Below are 16925 nucleotides of genomic sequence, written 5' to 3'. Positions count from 1 at the left end.
TTTTTTATGAAAGGAAACTAAGTTTAAGCAGATGTTGAAATACCACCAGTGTGACCCTGATGTCACAGCTGGGAAATGGTGGAAGCAGAATTCACACACACCTTGATCTGTCCTATGCCAAAAGCAACAGTGCTACCTCCAGGCCTTTGGGAGCTGAGTTTAAGCTCTTCTAGATGGAGCTGCCCAAGAACCCTCTGGGTTCTGTGTCCCCAAAGTCAGAGCCCACAGATTGTCAACTTGTCATATTCTTTGTGTTGTCATTATTTTGTTTCCTTCTTCATGAGTTTTTCTTGAGCTTTGACCCAGCCTTTTGAGGGTCACTTCGTCAGCGCCCCAGACACATGTCCTGATCCTTTTCATGTGGCTCCCAACTCTGTGCTTTCCTGGCGGATGTGTTTATTAGAACGATTCTTCATGATTTAAGTGCTGTGACTCCTCTGGGTCTGTAGTGACTGGTGAGGGGATAAAAAAGTTGATGACATTCAAAGTTTGTAGAGATTTCTAGAGATTGTAGGACCTCTCCCACCTGCAGCCATTCTGCCTGTGTGCAAAGTTCTGTAATTTTTTTAGTGAGTGAGGAAGGGGAAACGAAGATGAAGCAAGAGGAGACTAGAGTTTAGAAATGCAAGAAAGAGAGCTTTATGGAGAATAGGGCAAGTCTGCAGTACTGGTGGTGGTTTTGCCCATGCAGAAAGAGGTGTTCCATGCATCAAGCAGACTTTCCCATCAGGCCTTGTGCCCCTGCAGAAACCTGGGCTTGGTTTCTCAAGGCTCATCTCTGTCCCACGTGCCATTGTCTTGCTCCTCTTGATTCTGAAGCAGAATAGATCCTCTTAGACTTGTGTAAAAAGCTGCTTTTCCTGCAGTGCTTTTTATTGAGAAAAGGGTAGCTGTGTTTGTCCTGGATCCGAAGGTCAGGAACAGATAATATTTGATACACATTGGCCAGGCAATCAGAGGGCAGGGTTTCGGTCTTTGTAGAGGTGTGTGATATAGTTGTGATTAATATCACCTCCCAAGGTGAACTTGAAATGGAAGACATTCAGAAATGGGGAAATGAGCTGATAAGATGAACCACTTGTGTGATACTCTAAGAAGAGGTTTTAAAGTAAACAAAGAAAGGAAGCCCTTAGGAAAAGCAGAATTACAGGAGGAAAGGGCATGAGATTGTCCTCTTGCTGCCAGGAACCATCACGCTACAATCAACAAGCATGTATGTCTTGCCCACATGTGCCTGGGCCTTTTAGATTGTCTTCTCTCTCTGCCTAAAAGAGCAGCTGGAGCACTAAATTGCCTCTGCCCCTTCTAGAAAACTAAATAACCGAGGCAAGGGCAAGATGTAGATAAGAACTAGACATCAGGACCTGATGGAAGGAGTGCCAGATTTATCAGTTTTGTCCAAAAATGTTCAATCTTATCTCTTGTAATTCATCTCTGCTCTCAATACCTCCTATTCTTCCTTACACGCCACCCCCCTCCACCGCTCCCTCCACTTCCTCCAGCCACACTGGTTTCCTTCCTGTGTGTTACATATGTGCGCCTCCCCTCATGGCCTTTGCACTGGCTCTTCCTCTGCCAGAGTGCTCTACCTCCATATTTCACCCTCTCCTCTTCCTTTGTTCAGATATTATCTCCATGAGGCCTGCTCTGATGACCCTATTTAAAATTGCACCCTAGTGCTCCTGATCCCCCATATCCAGTCTTATTCTTCCCCATAGCACCTATCACCTTCCAAAAAATTACGTGATTTACTTATGATGTTGCTTGTTTGTCTTCCTTCTCCGAAGTGTGAGAGATCCATCAAGGCTCCCAATATGTGTCGAATTAACAGTTCTCAGGCAGTCACTAATGGGTATTGTTATCATTCCTCCTAGAACAGGGCAGATTCCTTCAGGGAAGGCCTGATTAGGTAGGTCACTGGTGGTTGGTCAGTGATTTGGATGTACAGACGCTCCTCGACTTTGGGGTTATGCGCCAATAAACCCATTGCAAGACAAAATGTGTTTAGTAACCTAACCTACAGAATAGGATAGCTCAGCCTAACCTACCTTAAATGTGCCCAGAACACGTACATTAGCTATAGTTGGGCAAAATCATTGAACACGAAGCCTGTTTTATGATAAAGTGTTGAATGTCTCATGTCATTTGTCAAATACTGTACTGAAGTGAAGAAACAGAATGGCTGTATGGGGACTCACCATTAATCATTAGCACAGCTGAAAGTACCCTGGGCCTGAAGGATGTCTGAAGCATTGAACCAAAACAGAACCCTGGCAACATAGTACACTTTAGGGTACCATTTTTTTTTAAAACTTTTTTGTTTTTATTAAAGTATAGTTGGCATACAGTATTATATTCGTTTCATGTCTTTGACATAGTGATTGGACATTTATAGAGTATAAATTGTTTACTTTTGTGATCTTGTGACTGGGAGCTGAAGTTCATGGCCACCGGCCAGCATCACCAGAGAGTATCATACTGCATATCGCGAGCCTGGGAAGGGATCAAAATTCAAAATTTGAAGTATAGTTTCTGTTGAATGCGCACCACTTTCACACCACCATGAAGTAAAGAAAATCAAAAGTAGAACCATCATAAGTCGGGGACCATCTGTATTTAGAATGAGCCTCCTTTTATGTGATGACATTGTTCGACCAATCTGTTCCAATGTCTTTTAAACAAGTGGAACACATTGAAGAAGAGCCATTGCAATCTAATTAAGAGCCTGAACCTGGGAGGATCTCTGTCTAGTATGGCATTCAAACCCAGCCTCCTTATCAAATATTTTCTTACAACATTGTTATCTTCAGTATATTGGATAAATGGGAAAATAGCTCTTAGGCATATGGAAAGATGCTCAACCTCATGAATCAAGTAAAAAATTCAAATTAAAACTCCTTGCTGCCTCTTTTCATCTCCTGGACTGGCAGAAACCCAACTATTTGGCACACTTTCTTGGTGAGTCTTTGGGGAAACAGGCTCTCATGTGTTGCTGGTAGGGATGTAAATTGATTCAATCTCTATCGAGGAACTTTGGTATTACCTATCGAAATGTCAAAATTATATATCTACACGGTTACTCAATATTGCTTTCAATAACAAAAGGTTGGAAACCATGCAAACATCCATCAGGAGAGGACGGGATAAATAAATATAATTTATCCAAAGAATACCTCAAACAAAGCTCTCTTTAAATTAATACATTGATATGGAAAAATTTCTGATACATTGTTACATGGAAAAAGCAAGATGTAAAACAAAGTATGCTACCAATTAGTAGAGGAGGTGGAGGTTGGGAGTGAGGGGCAGGGAATAGTATACATTTGTATTTGTTTATATAAACTAATAAAAGTTTATCTGTATGATGGAGGAAGTTGGTCACGGTCAGGGAAACCTTAGCAGATGGGAATAAGGTGGAAATAAGACTTTTTTTTGCCATACTTTAAAAAAGTTAATCTCTTTATTTTGAGATAATTGTAGATTTATATGCAATTATAAAAAGTAATACAGAAAGGTCCCATATGTCTTTTACCCAGTTTTTCCCAAAAGTAACATCTCGCAAACCTGGCATACCTTTTTGTATTTATTTTTCAGCCAAATGGATGGGTTTTCTATCAAAAAACTAAATTAAAAACATGGGATTCACACAGTCACTAAATTTAACAAGTTGGAGTAGAACAGTGCAATAGTTCTGTATTATGAAACCATTAATGCAAGGATGTCAAAACCGAGGACAAATAAAAGTCAGTCTGAAAGGATTAGTTTAGATTTTTACAAGGTTACACCCATATTCTTGAGAATCATCCATAGTTAATGTGTTTCTTATATTTCCTCCATGACCAAATCCCTCAGGCTGTCTTGGATCAACATTGCTTATCAACTCCTCCCAGATGATAAACTACTCTGATTACATCTTCTTTGGCTTGTGTCTCATGCTTCCAGAATATTCTGTGGCTTTTTAAAGTTTTGCCAATTCTGCATCACAGTTGCATCCTTTATTACCCTAGTCTCACTTTTTTTGCAAGTGCTATTTGCTATATACATTGTGGTCTTTGGCCACACCCATTGTTCCTCTTGACCACAAATCCTGGTCAGTGATTGGTGACAGAAAACCTAGAATTAAGCCACCTTAAAAGGGGGACCAAATGGCATAATAAATAAATAAAAGAAGTTGGGTTTTTAACTCCAAAAATGAATCTGAAAATTAGGGAAATTATTTTATCTTTCATTTAGTTAATGATCACAAAATTTAGATTATAATCACAATTATGCGCTAATTCTTATAATGAATAAAATTTATTATAACAAACACTTCTTATAATGAACAAAATAAAATGAAAAGACAAAATTCTTGTAATGAACTAAAAATCTTAAAATGATTCAGGTGCTGCTATTCTAAGGGAGGAGTACATACTTTTCAATACTTGACACAAAGTCCTCGCTTTCACATTTGTCTTTTGAAGGGAGACATGAAGCAGCTCATTTTTGAAGAAATGATTTATGACTTCAGTTTTTCCAATGACCATTCTTAATCTGTGTAAGAATATTGATTTTGTGGACTGTCTCTCACACAAAAGTTCCATGACATTAGAGATTTAGGGTCTGTTCACTGCTGCATCCCCAGCATTTATGAAAGTTCCAGACACATAGGTGCTTAGTAAATACACCAGATGCACCTGTTTTATTTATGTTTGTTTTATTAATTTTGTCATCTCCTCTTCAATTGTTAACTGATTCTGTCAGTGTTGTTCATTGCTTTTGGCAATGTTGTTCATCTCTTCTCCAACACTATGTCTACTGACTTCATGAAATTCTCCATGTTTTACAAGATTTGAAACCTCAATCTGTAGCCAATTTGACTATTTACTTATCAACCTTCCCAGATAATAAGCCACTCTTTATATCTTCTTCTTAGGCTCAGTCTCATGCTTCCAGAATATTCTGTGGCCCTTTATTTTTAAAGTGTTGCCAGTTCTGCATCCTGGTTGCTTCTTATTAGCTTAGTCTCACTTTTTGTGCAAGTGCTGTTTGCTGGATAGAGTGTGGGCTTTGGTCACTCTCATTATTCCTTCTCATGACCAAAAACACTGTTTAGTGATTGGTGATGAAAACTGGGTCATCTGTTTATACAGCATTTGATAATCATACTGAGAGGCAACATAGTGTGTTGGATAAGGGAACAACTTTGGAGCAGACAACTTTGGTTAGAAAATACCATGTGCTCCATCTATAGGACTTCAGACAAATTACTTGACTTCTCTCTTCTTCTCCGATAATAACACTTCCCTTATAAGTTAACACATGAACCCACTTAGATCTCATTAACATTCTGGTCCAAGAAAGTAATAAGTTCTCTGTAAGCATTTGCTATTAGTATTATCAAAGGACCAGTCCACAGTGGTCTGGATAGATGCCGGCGTTAAGTAGGAAAGCACATTTGGTTGAGGGCTAATTTTGTAAGTGATCAGTTTATTGGTGGATATAGCAGGTTTCTTTATCTTTCTTTCCTTCTTTTTTTTCCCTCCTTTTGAAGTTGATCAGCAACCTTTATTCTGCTCCTTATCATTCATTAAACAACCCACACAATTCATTTCCTTTACCTCTGCCCCGAGTAACAGTAGCCAGAAATGGAATACACAATAGCGGAAGACCTTGTAGAGAAAACTTAACTTAATGAACTTACTGGTTTAACTGATAACTTCATTTTCTGAAAAATAAACAGACTCAAGCCAGTGGACCCTGAAAACTCCTCCCAGCAGTGGCCACTCTCTGAGCTGCTCTGCTTTCTTCTTTCACCTGTTTCTTTGTATGCTTATCAAATGCCAGCTGTGTTTGTTCTCAAATTTGTTTATGTCAATTGTATTTTGTTTATTGTAATGGTGTCATTTAACTCAATATGCATAAACTTGGTCTGTAAATGCAAAAAGAGAATTGTAATTTCTAAGGAAACTCGATTAAATGTTTTGGAAAGATTCAAAAGAGATAAGTCAAAAAAATTGTAATTTATTTAATAGTGTTTATGACAAATGTAAAGATTTACAAAAACTGACAAAACACTAGAAGGATTCTGCATTCAAATTGCTTCAAAAGTGTCTTTAAGATTTCTCTCCACTCTAAAGAAACCCAAACTGGAAATGAGATCATTCAGAGTAAATGGTTTATATGCCAGGAAGACAGATATAGTGGACTTGTACTCGGCTGTAGTGGACTCATACTCTTGTGACGGCCTTGGCCTACATCAGCAGGTAGGCAAGTGACTGTACCTTTAGATATCTGTGGTGTGTATGTAACCATAAAAGTTTTTATGACTTCTTGCTTCAACCAACTCTTTTGATTACTAACTGTGTTGAATTTCAGGCAGTTCGACTGTAACGACGGGGTCCCGGGTAATAACTAATCACAGAATGAAGTCTGTGTGCATAATTTTGACACAATTTTACTGACACAATTTTACTGACACTCATCTTTACAGTGCAATGATTATGGCCTCCTAGTATCTCTAAGCCATAGAGTTATTAGAACGAAAAAGGAGGCATGCCATTGAAAAGTTTGAGCTAAAAAAGTATCCTTTTAAATTGTAATTTATAGTTTAATATTTTCTTCCAAAAAGCATTACCAAAATTAGTTAATTCTAAGAAAAGAATAATGAGAAAATTGAAGATCCCAAAATTTTACAGCTTGAAAATTAATTGATGTTTGGCTTCTGAACCAATTGTAAATAGATAATTTTTCCTCTGTTCAATTTAAATTTTCCATTGCCACTTGATTACATTACCGCCCCCCCAACACACACTAAATTAAATAGAATTGTGAACGTTTTTCTTTTGCTATTCCTACTTTTAAAAAGGCATTAATTGCTCAAAAGTCTTGACTGATGCAGGGCTGACAACTTTTAAATATAAGGGCTCAATTTCAACTTAAAAAAAGAAAAAGTCCTCCTAAACATAATAGTCCTGTTTACCTGACAGTAATTGTGTCTCAGTCCAACAAGAATATGCATTGTAGAGTTATTGCATGCCAAGGACAACTTATGAATGGTTCCAGAAGGATTAGCTGATGCTGACGTGGTTGTAAGTATACAATACTGTAAACTTATATGGAAATATGATATCATACAAAGCACAACAGAGAAGAGTCCTAAGTTGTGTCCATTAAAATTATCCAGCTCTAGATGCAGGACCTGGCGTCCCCGTTTGCTATCTATTTGACCTTGAGTAGGTCACTTTTTTAAGACTCAGTTTCCTCATTTTTCAGATCGCGATAGTAGGTACTTTCCTTATAATGTTGTGAAGATGTGCCTGGCCAAGTGTAAGTGCCGAGAAAACGTTAATTATTTTTTCTTTTGTAATATCAACAGCTTTAGTCTAAGCAGCAATGCTTTCTAGATTCCCCTCAAAAAACTTCTCAAATGTGACCTCTTACTCACCTCCCTCTTGATTAACGCTCTGGTCCCAGCCACTGTCATCTCTTGACAAACTGCGGGAATAGCTCCCTCATATGGTTTTCCTGGTCTACACTTGTCCCTCCACAGTCCTTTCGTACCATCCTTTAAAAACATTAACTTCACATCACTTCCCTGCTCTCAGCCCTCACCAGCTTTCCCTCATGCTTAGAATAACATTCGGAGTCCTTATCGTAACCATGGGGCTCTCCGTGACTCCCTCCCCATATGCACACACATCCTTGCTCGCTCCCCTCCAGCCACACCACTTCCTTGCAGTTCCTCTAACATATTGCCACCTCTAGGGCTTTGGCTTCGCTATTCTCTCTGCTTGTAATTTTCCTGGCCCAAATATTCCATTTCATTCAGATGTCTGTTCAAGTACCTTTCCCAGATTACCCTGTCTCAGGTTGGTGGCTCACCTAGCCCTCTGTCTTCTTCTCCAGCTTTCCTTTCCTTCACAGCATTTATCACCCCGAGACTGTTTTTACTGCCCCCCGCATAGGAATATAAGTTCCACGAAAGAGGGACTTTTTCTGTTTTATTTACAACTACATTCACCATGCCTACAAAGTTGCCCATTACACAGAAGGCAGTCAGTAACTACGTGTTGAATCAATGAATCCTTGAAGTTTTTGTTAGCTATCAAGCTTCTTGAAGGTAGTGAATTTTTTTTTTTTATCTCTGTATCCCCAATCAACTGTCACAGTTCCCGAAGCTTAAACAATTTTTTTAAAAATGTTATATGAGTGACCAAAGAGGAAACTCAAATTGACAGAGGGAAAATTATATATGAGTCATGTGAGGAAAGAGCAAGTTATTTGCATTTACGAGTAGGAAATTCTTTTTACATTTGAAAATAGTCTATATAGCTTTACCATGCCACTCTAAGGTAATTGTCACCAAGTAAAGCTGCCTAAAAGTTAGTCTTAATAATTAAAAGCATCTCATAAAATGTAATTACTTTTTATTATCATACTTATTCCTTTTAAATAATGTATTTAAATATTGTGAAGATAGAGGAAGTAATGACCTCCTTTTACTGGTGCATTAAGTGTTTTTAGGTTCTAAGTCTTGATTACTCTTCCAAGCAATGGGCCTAGGATTTTAATAAGCCTCAGTCTGGGCACGTAGATAAGTTTGCATCTTGCCATGTCAGTCCTCCCAATAAACCATGACTCCAAGCTTTAGAGTAATGGAATTGCATGTATCCAGTGATTTAAAGAACAGCATTTGACCAAGCTCATATGGTCATACATGTCTTTTTTGTATTGTTTCCATTCCTTTGAACATCAAGTGATTACGCACTAGCTTAACATTACAAATTAATTTGGAGAAGGATGTTAGATGAATGACTTGGAATTTTCCATGATGAAATTAACTTGTAGAATTACAAATGAAGGAAGTGTAGACATAAACTGATTTCCTAGGCACGACCTACCCTGGAAACTACCGTGTACACATAATCTCAACAGCTTCTAAGCCACATGCAAATGAGCTATTAGTTCCTATCCCCTCTTCACTTTTCAAGAAGTGCCTCATTTATGAGGTGGCAAGTGGGGAGGTAGATAGGACTGGGGCAGGGCTGGAACCACATTGCTTAAGCCACGTGGTACAAGATCATGTGGTTGGGAGTTGAGTAGGGAAATTGCTTTTGCTGGGTTAGGAAGCAACAGATTTTTCTTCTCATTTTCCAGTTTCCTGAAGAATATGGTACCTAAGTACAGCCACACCAACCAAAGACGACTACTTCTGCCTTTGCACAATTAGATAATTTAGTTTGAACTTAAAAAAATTAATAAAACAAAGAGACGCTGCCCACAGGGTCTCTTGGTACTTCCTCAGTGTTATACTCATCTGGATTCCAACATCAGGCAGAAGATGTAAAGCGATATTTATATATGATATAACATATTAGCACATTTTCTTTTGCTGCTTGGGAAGCTTTTTAGATATTCTTGAACAAAATTTCACCAAATGTTTTAGGTACCATTTTGTCATTTTAATGGAAATAAATCACAAACTGACCATTCTTACCTGACAGATTGGGGAATTTGTGTCTCCAATTATGTCTAACACATAGTAGGTGTTCCGTAAATATTTTTTTGAGGAGTGGGTAATTTTCATAGTTAGATGTGGAGCCAAAAAAAAAAATTTTTAAAGATGGCTGCATTTAATCAAACAACTGGTTATGAATGCATTAATATTTTCCCCAACTTTTGTAATGTCAACACTGCCTATGTTTTGCCAAGTGTAGGAATGTCATCCCATTGGTGCTTGTGCATTGACGGTAAGTGTTGGAGACTCAGGAATTCTGAAAGAAAATCAGATTTACCATGGCAGTGAATATTTGTGAAAGACCTTTACAATTAAATTATGGCATTCAAGAAGCTGTGAGGTCTTGCTTACTTGACCTTTTCTTGGTATACAGCAAAGGTGTGATGATTCCTTATTACCATCGTGGTTCATTGCCCAGGTGTGCTGGAGACAGCTGGTGTGTGCTCCCGAAAGCCAACTGTGTGCATTGCTTCCCAACTCTGTGTTCAGTGACCTACATTTTGGTAGCTTGAATTTTTGACATTTTGAAAGTATTTATACCATGGAAGTGGGCTTATGCCACAAGTCAACTAGAGCTGGTTGTTAAGCCTTTACCAGCACATCAGTCTTGGTTCTCTGCCTCACCCCCAATAGTTCTTCTAATTGCTTTGTTCCTTGCCTGCTGTTAGAACACAATGAAGGCAGGAAAGTTAGGGAGTTAGACATCTGGACTGGAATATAGATTCTGCTATGTAATAGCTCTGTGACCTTGAACAGGATGAGTTCTCTAATACCAGTTTTCTCCTTCGTAAAATGAAGTTGATATAGGACCCATGTATATATGATAAGCACCTAACAGTGCCTGGTGCATAGTCAATGTTCAATAAGTGGTATCTTTTAGGTCAGTTTTTTTTTGTTGTTGTTGCAAATACTGATAGTCATTTATTCAAAAAATACATATGGAGTGGTTATTGGCAAAACACTTTTGATCCTGCCTGTATTGTTTTTAGTGTGCAGCCAAACAAGAATTAAACACCACCCTGAAATTCTGAGCTTTCAGATCGCATGTCTGATGTTGTGTGGCCTGTACATCTGGGCCCTTGCCGTATGTCTTGGTTTTCTGTGAGTGGACTGACAGTCCCTGAGTCTGGTCTTCTTATCTCCTGTTAGAAGACCTTCGTCCCCCTAACTCCCCATCCCCCTAAATATCCTCCTCACTCTTTCATTTCCTTCTCTTCCTCCACAAACAAACAAACCGTCTTACTGGCATGTGGCAGGTTACTCTTAGACTTTTGTTAACAAGTCCTCTTGCATGGGTCACCTGGCTGCTGCTGTTTTATATCCTGATGTCAAGAAGAAAAGGCTTGATTTCCCTGTGAGAATGAATCTTCCGTCCCCAAAGTGCTGCCCAAGGGTTGGAGCGATCTCTACCTTCTTCCCATTACTGGCTCCATTCTCTCCTCACCCACTCAGCCCCATATCGTGCCCAGAAGGGTGTCCCCCATCTCAGGCTGCCTTCACTTCAACATTTCTTTAGTGAGAAGAATGGTTATTTTGGGGGAAAAATTGTAATGTTAAATTCGAAACTCTTCAGATTCTTAAAAGTGACACTGAGATTAAAATCATTGAGAATAAATAGAGGCCTTCGAGTAAAAGGAGGAACATTAACCTCTTTATACTCTTCAAATATTAAGTGTTCATGAAACTTAAAGGCTCCTACTTTCCACAAACACAGGCTTCTTGTGGAATTTTTCAAATACTTTGAAGTGCGTCTTTTTCAACATGATCAGGTTTTCGATACTCGAATTTCAGAACTGTTTGAAAATGTGGGAAGACGCAAGATGGGTATGCGTTGTTTCCTGTTGGAAGCTCTTTTGCTATCAGTTTTAAACTGTTGCTTTATATGAGCAGCTGGAAGATGTAAACATTCAAACCTTGACATTGATGAATAAAGAACAGGACCTGTCAAACACAGTTTCCAGCTCGTTCAATTAATGAATTGATAGACGCACCTGGAAAATGTTTTATATAAACTATGTTTTGTTAAAATAATTTATCACAATTAATATGACCTCAATACTCTATTGTTTCCATAAAGTACTGATAGGCATCAATAATATTGTTCAGAGTTTCATGATTATATTTTCAGCAGTGTGAATTTGTGCATAAATAAAATTGTTAAGAAAATTTAAATGTGTTTATGTGTATTTAATATTCCAAGAGTAGATTTTTCAAATGTGATTTTAGACTAATTTTTTCCCTGAAACAGTCGCAATGAAGTCTTCACCAAGAATGGACATATATCAATCAAGTTTATTAAGCTCGATCATTTCAGAAACACCACCACACCATTCACTTTAAGCATTTCCTAGCTTTTTACAATGAAATAAAAAAAAAGAAAAATGTAATCTTTCATGGGAGAAAAATGAATTTTAGATTTTTCGGAGCCAAAATGAAAATACTGTAGAACAAAATCGGGTCAAATCTTTGGAATTCATAGTGACTTAACACCTAGAAGAAACACAATATAAAACCTGCCAATCACATGCCCGCCCAGAGGTCTGAACTGAATTCATTTTTAATAATTCGGATATTTCTTCTCTTTCTCAGTGACACAGGAACAACACCTCCAGAGAGTGGTATTTTTGGATTTATGATAAACTTCTCTGCATTTCTTGGTAAGTCCATAATAATTATTATAAATAAATAAATAATGCACAATCTCCGGTGACATGAAATATATGATTTACAGTTTGTGTATAATTTTTTATTTTTTAATAAATTTTCACAGACTTTATTATTTTAGAGCAGTTTTAGATTTACAGCAAAACTGAGCCAAAGGTAGAGATTTCCCATATAGCCTCTGCTCCTCTCCCCACCCCCACAGCCTCCCCCATCATCAATATCCCCCACCAGAGTGACGCATTAGTTAGAGTTAATGAATATTCATTGACACATCATAATAAAACAAAGTCCATAGTTTTTACATCAAGGTTCACTCTTGATGCGTATCATCGTTTAAAAGTACAACCTTTCAAACTAGAATTTTGCTTTACTTCGAGAAGCTAAATGACTAGAAATCCAGAGTTATTTATGATCTTCTTAAAGAACTATTTTTCACTTCATCCGGTAATTTGCCACAAGATTTTGAAATAGATTTTATTTGTATTTTGATTTTTAAAATTGCGACTTATATCCAATAGATTTGTGGAAACCAAAGAGACCTAATATATAAACTACAATTTCTCAGAGTGTGTTCTGAAGGCAACGTACATGAAAATCATCTGGGGTGCTGGTTAAAATGCATGTTTCGGGGCCACATTGCTGATCTACTCAGTCAGAACTTCTAGAGTGGGGCCAGGAGCATGAGCGGTGAACAAGCACTCTAGGGGACTTAGATACTCACTAAAGCCGAGAACCCACTGACAAAGGTATTGTCTCACTTGTTAAAGAGAGGGGAAAGGTGAAGCAGAGACGTTTGTCTCCAATTCAGGTATGATTTTTTTTTAATTCCTCAAGTGCACCTGAGATGCAGTTGCTAGAAAACAACCCTCTCGTGAGCAAATTAATGTACTGACTGAAAAACTCAATCTATGATGGAGTGATCCAGGTGTATAGATGTAAGATATAGGACTCTTTCCTTAGTCCTTCCATAAACGCCTACCCTATGGAACAATCAGGTGTTTTCCAAGAGCCTCTCCTGTAACCAGCACTTCTGTCCCTCTCTATTGGTACAGGGTGGGAAGGGACAGAGGTGCTGGAAACCCTACTTAGTGACTTGACACCTTTGGAATTTGATCATCCAACTTGGTAGAAAGTTTCACCCTGTCACCCATTCGTGGTCGTCCCCTTCCACGGATTTAGAGGTGAGCAAGGGGAAATAGAAATAGTCCATCAATCCAATTGCCCTCTTATACCATACTTGCCTGGAGTCCAGATTTAGAAGACAGATTATTTTATCACCAGCAAGTGATGAATATGGATTTTTGCTTCTAAGCAAGGCAGAATCTGACATGAATATCTTCATTTAAAATAGTCTATGATAAAAAATTAGCTTTAGCTTGCTTTTTTAAAATTCAGCAAAAATATTACTAAGTGCCTACTCTGTGACAGACTCTGTGCTTAGGGCTGGAGTCACAACAGCAGACAGACAAGGACCCTTCTGTCATGAAGATTACATTTTATTGTGAAATTACTCTCCAAAACAATAAATGGTATTTGGTTAATTGACTAGCTTTTTGGAAAAACATACCTTTAGTACCCTTCTCACATCATTCACAAAAACCAGTGGAAACTACAGAACTAAACATGAAAGCAAAAACTATAAAAGGATTAAATTATAGGAAATATTTTTAAAAACTTAGGATGGAGAACTTTATCTAAATTTATACAAAAACCAGAAGCTAAATAGGAAAGAATTGAAAGATTTGGGTAGATAGAAAATTAAAACTTCTAAGTGGTGAAAGATACAGAAACAAGGTTAAAGATGAACAACAGACCAGAAGAAAATATGTAATATTTCTAGCGGACAGTGGACTAATGTACATAATGTATAAAAGTAACTAAATTAAAAATGAATAGACAAACTCAAGAGAAAAATAAGAAAAAATGACATGCAATTCTCAAAAGAAATGTGTATGACCAGCAGACATACTGAAAGTTTCTCAGTCTCACTAATGATCAGAGAAATGCAAATTAAACCAACAGCTTGCCATTTTTCATTCATTAGTTTGGCCATAACTTAAAAGGCAATGACATATAGAATTGCTTTCAAACTCTGTTGTGTGAGTATAAACTGCTACAGTCTTGGCACAATTTGGAGATACCTCTTGACATTTTAATTGTGCAGTTTTTTTGACCCTGTCATGCTACTTCTAGGAATTCATCTTTCAGAAACATTGAAAGTGTGCCAAAGACTTATATACCCAAGGATGTTCATTGAGAATTGTTTGAAGTAGGAAACATGTAGGAACAATGTAGAAATCTGTCATTAAGAGAATGATGAAATCAATATGGCACTTCACTATATACCATGAGGAGACCCCGAAAAACAATGAGATAGACCTATTTGTACCGACATGGCAAGATCTCCATGGTACATTTTTAAGTGAAAAAAAGCAAGTCACAGAACAATACGTGCCCAATAGCATTTATGTGAAAAGGATAACAGCCAAAAAGAGGTGTGCGTGAGTGTGTTCATCACCCTGGGGAGAGAGTAGGATGGGATGAGGAAGGACAGGGATGGGCGAGTGGGGAGACTATTGCAATCAGGAAATTGAAAATACAGACTTTAAAAGAGCAACGAAAAGCTTTTTCTGTGTTTTTCATTCCGAAAAGTCAAGTAACAGAAATTCATTTCAGTACTTTTCTTTTTCAGGTGCAGCCACGATGTACACAAGATATAAAATAGTGGAGAAGCAGAATCAAACCAGCTATTTCAGCACGCCTGTTTTTAACTTGGTGTCGTTAGTTCTGGGATTGGTGGGATGTATCGGAATGGGCATTGTAGCCAATTTTCAGGTATGACCAAAATTTATTTTTGGGGGGTTGTTGGGGTGATGGAGTATGTGTGTTTGGAGGAGAAAAGCAAGAACAGAAGAGCCACACTTGTGCCAGTATAGCACAGTTGACGAGTTTGTAAAAATTAGGATAGTTTGCTTTTTAGAAACAAATATCATTTGAAAGTCAGTCCCGCCGGTACTCAGAAGAGTTGGGGCTCATGTGGGCACAGTTAGGAGAGAGCGGGCTTTGAACGAGGCTATGAGCTTTGACTGGCTCCATATTCTTACTGATGTGGTTCGATGTGTTGGAAGAGCTACTTCAGCCATTGTAATGATTCCACTAAGGGTGTGAAAATATTTGTATATGAATGTGTGTGTGTGTGTGTGTGTGTGTGTGTGTGTGTGTGTGTGTATGTACCGACTCTACCCTCTGGTATTTATTTAAAGAGCATCTGAACACTTTCACAGATGAGGGTATATATATAGATAGGTACATGGAAGTGAAATAATTTGCTCAGTGTTCCTCAACTAATTAATTGTTGAGCTAAAACGTGGCCCCGTTGAAGCCAGTTAACTTACATGGTGACTACTGCAGAATCTGCTTGATATTTTCTTAGTTTGTCAAGTGTGTGAAAAAACCTTACTTGAATTATTCTGATTTGTGCATTCCTGTTCATCCCAAGGTCTCTCTCAGGAAGGCATGGGACCTATTTGTCTATGGAGACAATATTTAGTATTTTAAAAGCATTCGTTGTATTTCAAATTATAGTACTCACCTCATAGGGTTATTGCAAAGACTCGATGAAAATAATGTGCAGTAACCAGCGGTTTGTCCTTGGCGGCCATCATGGTCATCATCAGTTGATCATTACAGGCTAACATTACATTACCCTGTCCATCACTGTTGTCTCTTGGTGACAGCAGAAAGGAAGTTATTCCAGGACGACTTTTTTGTTCATCCCAGGGGTACTCCTTTAAGACTTTTTCCCACCAGAAGTGGATTGATCCTGTGTGGTGCTTATTTTTACAAAAAGGTATTAGTCGTCACCGCTATCAGGCTGCTAAAGTATGTCCGCACACTGAAGCACCAGCCTTGGGGTGCTGCCCCCTAGTGTTAATCTGGGAGGATAATAAAGAACCTCAAGCCTCCACCTGCACCGTCTGCTTTCCATCCCTTCGCTAACGTCTGCTCCCATGTTAAGTCGGCCCCTTGGCAGAGAGTCCTCTTGTCTGACCTGCACCACGTGGGCCTCATAGAGTCACATTTTCTGCACTGCACGTGGGGGATGCCATCTGTCAATGCAGGGCACACATTATGATAAAGAGCTCTGGGCCACTCAGTGCTGCCTTGAGGCGGGAGGGGAAGGCACCCTTCCTTGTGTGACACAGTATCTTTAGGACAGCTAACAGGGCCCCGGGATATTCTTTCAGGTCTCAGGGCCAACAAGTTTTCATGTGTGGATGTAACAAATCCATAATTATGAATGCTTCCTTGTTCACATTGGAAGCTAGAAAGGTGGGAGCCACACTTGTAGCCTCTTTGAAGCAAGTGTGTAGGGCTTCATGGAGGGCATTTTGTGAACTAGATTCTGGCTTCTGGCTTCATGTCACTTTGCTACCCTTATTATTCCCTATGTGGCGAAATCAGACAAATAATGCTGCAATGCATGTTTGCATGTGACCTTTGGCACACAGTAGAGACACTCTGTGACATTTCCTTATGTTTTATGATTGCGTATGCATTTTGTTTTTCAGAACCACACTTATGAAAACATTGAATGCTTCAGCTCATATAATTCTAATAGTAACCTTAGAAGATAGGTAGTATAATTTTCCTCATTCTCAATGGAGAAATAGAGGCCTAGAGAGGTTAATACTTAACCAAGATCATATGAGCAATAAAGGCAGAAGTGGCCCTTGTGTGAAAGCAGTCTGTCCAGAACCTG

At 38.5% G+C, this 16925-nt stretch overlaps 1 protein-coding gene across 1 annotated transcript in view; it reads left to right on the top strand.

The window, feature by feature from the left end:
- The window catches only part of DRAM1 (DNA damage regulated autophagy modulator 1), a 32265-nt gene that overhangs the window by 1153 nt on the left and 14187 nt on the right, over positions 1 to 16925 (top strand). The window contains exons 2-3 of the mRNA XM_006914547.2: positions 12089 to 12156; positions 14856 to 14998. Coding sequence (XP_006914609.1) covers positions 12089 to 12156; positions 14856 to 14998 — 211 coding nt within the window. The remainder of the gene's footprint in view (positions 1 to 12088; positions 12157 to 14855; positions 14999 to 16925) is intronic.

Source organism: Pteropus alecto, unplaced genomic scaffold (genome assembly GCF_000325575.1).
Source record: "Pteropus alecto unplaced genomic scaffold, ASM32557v1 scaffold94, whole genome shotgun sequence".
Lineage (NCBI taxonomy): Eukaryota > Metazoa > Chordata > Mammalia > Chiroptera > Pteropodidae > Pteropus > Pteropus alecto.
This window is presented reverse-complemented; position numbering and strand designations above follow the sequence as displayed.